General features: G+C 38.1%; 1 protein-coding gene across 3 annotated transcripts in view; it reads left to right on the top strand.

The window, feature by feature from the left end:
* YAP1 (Yes associated protein 1) overlaps positions 1-8,832 on the top strand; it is an 89,969-nt gene that overhangs the window by 52,043 nt on the left and 29,094 nt on the right. For 2 of the 3 annotated variants that reach the window (XM_014966017.1, XM_014966016.1), the window contains exon 3: positions 1,905-2,018. The exons of the other annotated variant lie outside the window; for it this stretch is intronic. In XM_014966017.1, the coding sequence (XP_014821503.1) occupies positions 1,905-2,018 (114 nt within the window). The remainder of the gene's footprint in view (positions 1-1,904; positions 2,019-8,832) is intronic. 3 annotated transcript variants of the gene reach the window in all.

The following is an 8,832-nucleotide window of genomic DNA, read 5'->3' as shown; positions in this document are numbered from 1 at the left end:
TTCCCCACCCCCCCCCCCCCCCATCCTCCTCTGAAGCTTTAGACAATGAATTCTTCAACAGGAGCATGACTTCAGGACAAAATGACAGGCAAAAAGCTAATGTACTTTGAATGTGGGCGTAGTGGGTACTTCAGGCATTTATCAGGTACATGCACAACATTTTTGTGTGTATATCTGAATCTCATCTGTGAAGTTACGATGTTTGTGCATGTTTAATGTATCTTACATTATACAGAATGGTCTGTTAGTCCAGGTCTAACAGCCAAATGGCTTTTGCTGGTGTATTTCTGTATTATGCTGGGCAAGAGTGGAAGAAGAGGTTGAAATATGATGGCTTCCTACAGCAGGTCTTGTTCTAATTTCTTTAACATTCTTAACATTTGCAGTGGATCTTTTGCCAATTTATCTTAGGATTGTACTTAAAACTAAAGAAATACAGGCAAGATCTTCCTGTAGCTAATTTAGATGTTTTTAAAAGTCTGTGTCTATGTGAGTGTAAGAATTCAAAAGCATACATTTCTAAAGCACCTGCCAGATAAGATCAGATGAATGTAACTTTAAGAATAGTTTTCAGACTAAGCAAAATACAGAATCACATGGGGTTGGAAGGGACCTCTGGAGATCATCTAGTCCAACCCCCCTGCCAAAGCAGGTCCACCTAGAGCAGGTTGCACAGGAACGTGTCCAGGTGGGTTTTGAATGTCTCCAGAGGAGACTCCACCCCCTCCCTGGGCAGCCTATTCCAGTGCTCTGCCACACTCAGAGTGCAGAAGTTCCTCCTCACGTTTAAGTGGAACTTCTTATACTCACGTTTGTGCCCATTTCCTCTTGTCCTGTCACTGGGCACCACTGAAAAAAGACCAGCCCCATCCTCTTGACACCCATCCTTTAAGTCTTTATAAGTATTGATCAGATCTCCCCTCAGCCTTCTCTTCTCCAGACTAAAAAGACCCAAGTCCCTCAGCCCTTCCTCGTAAGGGAGATGCTCCAGGCCCCTAATCATCTTTGTGGCCCTTTGCTGTACCTTCTCCAGCAGTTCCCTGTCCTTCTTGAACTGGGGAGCCTAGATGAATGTATGTGATCATATAGAGATGGGAATGGGTGGTTTATGAACTGTGTAGTCATGATGGTGGTTTTCTTGAAAGCCACTATTTAGAACACAAGGGAAACACACCTCAGGATTCTGTGTTCAGACTTTAGCTCTGGACTCCAGAACACCTCCCTTTTATTTACCATTTCCTAACAGTAGGTCTCCCTGCTTGTGCTTTCCTGCTCGTAGAGGCGCAGCACTGCTCTTCGTAGCACCATGTCTATGTCTGCTGCTGGTGTTCTCTTACCTGTGCTTTTTCATTGCTTGTTTGCCTCCTGTTCTTCAGGTTTGTGTTGTTGCTTGCTTATTAAGCCTTTAACGCTTTCACAGAAAGTTACGGTATGAGGCAAAGGGTAAATGAGTTTTGTCACTTTTTAATCGTTTGTGAAAAGTAGGGGAATATTCCAGGATCTGTTCAGTGTTACCTTGTTGCTGCTGCTGGGCATATACACTTTCCCACAAAAGGTAGAATATCTCTCTGCTTATTCTTTTTCCTGGTGCTCATGCTGGTTTCATTCTGGCAGGCTTGACTTATTGCTGGTTTTTTACTATAACGCTGTAGCAAAAGGAAGTGTTGAAAGGATGCAAACAAGTTATAAAATTAAACTCCGAATCCTAAATCAAAATGATAGAAGTACTTTCTGTTCTTTGATTTCCCACCCGCCACTTCTTTGCCCTTATCCCAGAAATGTTAGACGTGAGCTTGAAACTCTTCATGTACTGTTCTATATGTAAAATGTTGGAATTTTTTTTAGATCAATTTCAGCTGGAGCAAACAAGAGCCCGCCATCAACTCCTTCCTTCTATATTGCAGGCCCACTCCCCGATGGATGGGAACAAGCTATGACCCAGGATGGAGAAATTTACTACATAAACCATAAGAACAAGACAACATCTTGGCTAGACCCAAGGCTTGACCCACGCTTTGGTAAAAGTTCATCTCACTTCAGAATATTTGATTCACTTCAGTTCACTCAGCTTTAATTTTGCAGGCATATTTTGAAAGCTTTTTAGAGTGCGATAAAAATATTTTTTAATTTGAATTATAGATACCTTATTTAAATCATTATATATTAAAAAAAAAAGATAAAAAGAATTAGCATATATCCTGCAGGTGCGTATGTCACCAAAGTTTCTAATGCCTAGGGGTTGGGATTTTTCCATATGATCCACAGAGTTTCCAGAATTGGTGGCATTCAGAAACCTAGAGATAGTTTCAGCCAAGCTCACTCTTCCCTTTAAAATTGTAAAACTTCACGACAGAAGAATCTTTTAATTCCCAAACAAGTATTTACTTTCCTTTGCGCTATCCTTATGAGGGCGTTGTTCAAATAATAGTTTATGCTGTTTAAGTACACTTGAAACATATACCAGCTTATAATTCCAGCTTGTCACAGTGATGATCATGATAAAACTTTTTGTTTTAAACAATATGGACAGAAATTATTAGTTCTGTTGTTTCTATTTTAATAATCTCTTTGTGGGGTAAAGTATATGTAGTACTGGAAATAGAAACGGTGACTTAAGTTAGGGACCACAAGGTCTAGATATAAAAATTTAACAAAATAAACCTGGTATCTCATGTTTTGTAATGGTTTCATTCTATGAAAAGCAGAGCTGCAAACATTTCAATAAAATATTGGCACTGATGACTATGAATAGCAATAGCATATAATATTAAGAGGCTCTAAACTACTTTGTTAGGTTGTCCAAGTGATTGTTCTGATGTATTTAAGGTGGTATTACAACTTTAGTTTGGTACAAAGCCATGACCTGTGTGTGTAAGCTTTATTAGTTGCATTAATTTGGTCTTGATTTGTTTTCCCAATAACTTACTATTTTCAACTCCTTTGGATTTTAGTTATTTTTCCAGAGCCATGGAAAAAACAGTAGGGGTAAAAGGAAAAAAAAAAAGAAGAGATCATTGTGGTTTTTCAGGCTTTAGTTTTGGACTGGGTGCAACTAAATGAAAACAGTGTGCAGATCACTGAGTAGGTCAGGCTGAGGGGATACAAAGCCTTTGAAGCTTTACAGGGGTTGACCTAACAACAACTGTGGGCCCCTTTTGGGAGAGGCATTAACTCCATGAATGCCATATAAACACACAGCTGCAAAACTCAACAGTCGCTCTTCTGTTTGGTTTTTCTGAAATGGCTCATAGGAATTTCAGCATTTCTGTTCAGTAGGCTCCAGTGCTTACTTTAAACATCCGCTTGCCCTCATGGAGAAGACCAGATTGTCACACTTTGTTTATAAACTGTTCACCAGTTTGTAGACAGGTTGAACCACTGTGCAACTTGAGCCCAAAGGTGGGGCGTACGTTGAAGGTTGTCAGCTTTGGCAAGTGTCGGTGCTGACTTTTAACACCAGCCAGGGTTGCAGACCTGTTTGCGTGTTGGAAGAGGAGTGTGTGGGTAATTTGCAACTCTTTACAATTACTTAATATGTGAATAAGGCTGAAAAGGAAGCAGTCATTTTGAAAATCAGTGTTGCCTTTTGCAGTTAAGAGGCAGGTCAATTATATTTACTTAAGTAATCTTGCAGGGTATATATTTTGCTTTTCTTTGTATTACTTTATAGTTTCCAATGATGAGCTGGAAGTGAAAAAGGAGTGTGGAAAAGGCTTTAATTGGCAGGTTGTGAGTAAGATGAATCTTGTTTCTTAGGACTATTGTACTCCTGTAAATAGTGTGGTCTAACTGTAAGGGCAAAAGTCATTTGTCTTGTGCGTACTGAAACTCCATCAAATGTGAAGGCTGTGCAGTTAAACTGAAAGAAGTTAGAAGTGTCCAAAAGACTGCATAAGGGTTCTTGCTGCATAGCTTCCCTTTTTGGGCCCACTGTGTATGTGTATCCCAGACAGGCTTGAGTACTTGCCAAGGCTCTTTATTTTGTGGTCGGACTTTTAATCTGTTCCAGACCTTTTCAGTCAAAGAGCTCAAGTGTAACAGAAAGGGGCAGGAAAGGGAAAAAAAAATAAAAAAAAAAAAAAAAAAAGCATGTGGGCTCTTCTGATCTAGAGTGACGGCAAATAGAGACAAGCTGCTAGCTGCAGTTGAGCTTGAAGGAGTTTTCCTTGAAATCTGAAGTTGTACACATTGTATTGTGGTTTATGTTTTTATCATTTGAGCCAAGGAAATACAAAATCTTGTTCCTGTTGCTTTCTCACTTGTGACCTCCTTAAGTCACTCCAGTAAAGAAGAAAAAAATCTGCTTGACAGAGCTAACTTACTGAGCCTTGCGTTTATTTATCATACGGAGAGCCTCAACAAATAGGTGCTGTGACCCTAAATAGCATGTGAATGACTCAGAAGTTTACCTTTCTGTGCATAATATGGGTTGAAAATCCTGCTGGGTTTTTCCCCCTGAGGATCAACATACTCTTTTTTCTATCACCGTGTTTTAATATAAGGGCTTGGTTTTCACTATTTTTGACTACTAACACTTTAAGAAGCAATCCTAGGTGAATTCATCTTTGTAATGTTGAAGTTTATTACAGTGATACTAATGTTGATTGAACATGAAGGAGAAATTCATTTCTTCCTTGGTACTGCCACTTTCACCAATCTGAAGAACCATTGAAAACAATAAAGCTGTTGAATGGAATGTGCAAACATACTCTTCTGTTCCAGTATTTAGACACAGAAGGTTTGAAGCATCTTTGCCCTTATTGCTTCTGAATTCCCAGCTTCCAGGGAGACAGCTGTTATGTCTCTGTATGTGCTTCGTCAGATGGAAGCTTGTATTCATCTTTATTTTCTTTAGTAGGTGTGCATATACCTTGTTCTTTTTTTTTTTTCATAAGTGCTACTGGGATTTTTCCATTAATGTGGCTAGAAAAGAGGGAGGCAGAAGAATCAGTTTGAAGAAATGGTTTTAGGCTGACACACCTACTGACTTGGTAAGGGGAATTTGGGTATTGCATTCATGCTTTTAAACAGAAAAATAAAAGGATGCAGTTAATATGGATTCTTTCCTGGAGCAGGCTTGTAATACTAATGCATCAGATAAGAGTCCCTGTTGGAATACCCTGCTGTGGAGTAGGCTGGGTCTAAAACCTGAGTGCTCCGAGTTGAAGATAAGAACTTTGTTCCAAGGCTCAGATCTAATGTCTTTGAAGTGGGCTTGAGGTCTTCAGCTACACCACTTAAATGGCAGTGAAGTCTTCTTGTGGCTCAGATGTTGATCCTCCGGGTCTATGCATTTGACTTTATAACAGTTTTGCATTAGGAGAATTCACTAACTTTAAAATCTAGGGAAGAGCTAAGTATGAAATGAGGGTCTTCTCATGCCAAGCACGGACAATCATAAAAGATGAGATGGAATCAAAGGAATGGGGATTGGAGGGGGGTCCTTAGGCCTGTGTCAGCAGGATTCTTTGTCTAGTGGAGCATCTGGTACAAACATGCTGTCCTACCTTCTCAGTGCCTTTGCAGGCCTTGTAGTAAGGGGCTTCAAATTACTTGTTGTATTTTAAGAAGGTTATATCTTTAAGAGAATTGAACTTTCTGGTTGAGCTTGTGTTTTGGACTGTTTTGTTTGTTACTAGCTTCAGCTATTGTCCCTTGGTCCTTCACAGATCCTGCTGGTTTTTTTAAGCCTTCCAGATAAGTTAATGTTTGCTTGATAGTCAAAGAACGTCTGGGTAGAAAGCAGGTCAGCTATGCATTCTGTGGCTGGAATTGGTGAAATAGAAGAACATCTGCTTTTTCTATAAAATTAAATTTCCTAGAACCAGTTGAAGTTTGGAATCGTTCAACTTTATTGCTACAAGTTTCCAAAAATTGGCTTTTGTATCAAAGACCATTAAATGGCTTTCAACTGTTATTCCAATTTGCAGGTGATAGGACTGGTTTTTTTGAAATGCAGCTAAAAATACTTTACCTTTTGAGGATACTTCATTTGTGAAATTCAAAGATCGGGTGAAGTGGACAAATACTGGAAACTGGGCGTTGATTTCTCTGTCTCTATTGGGTTAATGTAAGTTGTGTTTAAACAGTAGTACTCCATTAGAGTGGTGAGACAAGTCTGTCTGCAGCAATTGGAGTAAAACAAGATACTGTTTCAGTTTTCTTGTTATTTTATTCCAGACTTCAGTTTTATAGGTTGTTAGGAGTAATCATACCAGTGTTACAGGCGCCCAGTCTTTTTCCTTCTCTTCTGTCAAATGTTGGAGCTACCATATGGGGTATGAAGCAAAAGATGTGACTTCAGATTGTAATAATTGCCACGACTTTATTTTCATCACTCAGAGATTGTGTTAATGTTTTCTGAAGTTCTGTATGAATTTTGGATGAGGGAGAAGGCAAGGTAGTGTTTAATATCATTATGAAAAGTGCCATGGGGGCTCTGTGTACAGTAGCTGCTTGAACAGTAGGAAAAGGAATAAGTGATGATAAATATAGGAGCATAGAGAATACACATCAGGATTTTCTGCTTCCTTTTTTTTTCTGTAATGTAATTCTCAAATATAATTATACATTTGAAACAATGAAGAGAAGTTGTTCAGAAATACTGAAATAAAATGCATCTGTAGATTTCATTGAACCATGTATTTATCATTTCCATAAAAAAACCTAACCAACCACAGCAAACTTGAAATGCACTTAAAAGCTTAAGCTTGGAGCATCTGCCAATTTTTAAGTATCAGAAATTTAAAGGAAGTATTCCGTAGTGTTGCTTTCTTATTCCTTATTGGTCTAGCACTTTGTTTAATATGTTTCTTGGAGTTATTTTGTAGGAGCCTTGCCAAAGGCAGATTTGTGGACAAGATAGAACTAGAACCCTGGACTGGAAAACTTTCTTTTGACTTCTGTCTGGTCAAAAAAAAGCCCAGACCTTATGTCTGGTCACAGTGGCATTTCAGATATTTATTTTTAAGTTCCAGGTCTGCCTACCATTTTTGCACAAAAGCAGAGCATGAGCCACCGTTGGGTTTGATGTGCAGATGCAATGGTATATCCTCTTTATATGCACTCTAAAACAAAGTGGACTTGACTTATCTGTAAGACCTGTTGCTATTAGATTTTTGTCTACCCTGTCTCTCTTTTTCTAGAAGAACTGTTTCAGGAGATGACTTAGAATGGGGAAAAGACTTGTGTATTTTGATATGTGTGTCAGACAATGTGTACAGATGGAGCAGCATCAATTTTCATTGAACTAATGAACTTGTAGCAAAGTGGGCTCGTTGCAAATCTGCAGAGGCAGATAAAATGTCACTGGTAAGCATCCCTTTGTAATAGAGGATGCTGCCCTTACAGTAGTGACAATAAATGCTCATTAGTTGTTCATCATCATATCAGAAAGTAAAATCTTGCTTTGTTCAAAAGCAGGACGTATTTAGACCACTGAGCAGAGTTCACTGAAGAAATTGTTAAATTGGTCCACAAGTATTGTGTAAGAATGCAGTTAGCTACTTTATGTAGAATATGTATATGATGATAAAAAGGGGGAAAAAAACACCCTCTTTTTTTCAAGATATGTCAGGGCAGTCAGTTTATTTAAGTTTATACCTGTTTGGGGGTTTGTTTTGTTTTCAGAATAATTTAATTCTGTTTGAGAAAGGAGATTTGTTGGTAATGGTGTCTTTATGCCAGTAAAAATAATTCGTACTAGAATTAGTGTTGTGCTAGAACAGCTGTGATGGTAAAAGAAAATTGCACTGCTAATGCAGCCAGATTTTCCACCCTATCCTAACACCACAGTTTGCGTGTCTCTTAATGAGCATACTATGTTAAAAATTGAAGGTGCATCGTTTTGAACACATCATTCATTATCTGTAATCTAAATATATACACACACAATAATTATATACTCTATATCTAATCATATATAATCTAAAATTCAAAGAAGCGTCTGCTTTTTTCCTCCTTGAATTCAGTCATGTTGAAACATGATTTCAGTTTCTTATATAAAGATTTTGCTCTGTTTCTTGACATTATACTGTTGATTATTTTTTTTTAAATTACAGTAGTTTTTACTGGGTTTTGTAAACATTTCTAATGGGTTTATGACAGAGATTTAAAAATGCAAATGTGCACATGCATATGCACAGGATTTGTTCCCCTCAAATAAATGGAAGGAAACCTGCATTAAAAAAATCCCCAAACATATTATTTTATAAGAAATTATAGAGAAGCTTGTCTTTTGGCCTAATTAACCCAGGAAGTATTATGTGGTGATTAAGCAGTGAAACTGTTTGCAGCTGATACCCTTATGTAGACTCTTTGCTGATTAAACTTTGGTCTAAAATGCTGACTAGCTTTGATTAAATATATTATGCCAGATACTTGGTGGACAGGCAGAGGGCCTTGATGAGCTCCAAGTCCTGCACTTTCTGTAGTCTTCAGTGTTTCATATGCACACGTTGAACTTAAATGACGTTAGTTGAGGTTTCTTCTCATCATCTGTCCTATGCAGTATGTCCTACATAGTTCTCCTGTAGGACTAATACTTGCACTGTCACTTTCATTCTGCGTGAGGATTTAAAAATAAAGTCAAATATTTAAAAAACTGTTTACACTTTCAAAATGAAAACTGATTTCTTTTTAGAGAATGGAAAATGTTTTGCTTATATGCATGCACTGAGCAGAAGTTTCTTACAGCTGTTTACATTACTGCTGAATCTCATTTATGTTTGCTTTATTGACTGGCCAGAATATTTCAGTTCTTCTGAAACTGGTATATATGGAGTGAAAGCGCTTTATAAATATTGCTATTGACTTCTGGGGGGGGGGGGGGGG

Source organism: Calidris pugnax, unplaced genomic scaffold (genome assembly GCF_001431845.1).
Source record: "Calidris pugnax isolate Ruff unplaced genomic scaffold, ASM143184v1 scaffold20, whole genome shotgun sequence".
NCBI classification, from domain to species: domain Eukaryota; kingdom Metazoa; phylum Chordata; class Aves; order Charadriiformes; family Scolopacidae; genus Calidris; species Calidris pugnax.
This window is presented reverse-complemented; position numbering and strand designations above follow the sequence as displayed.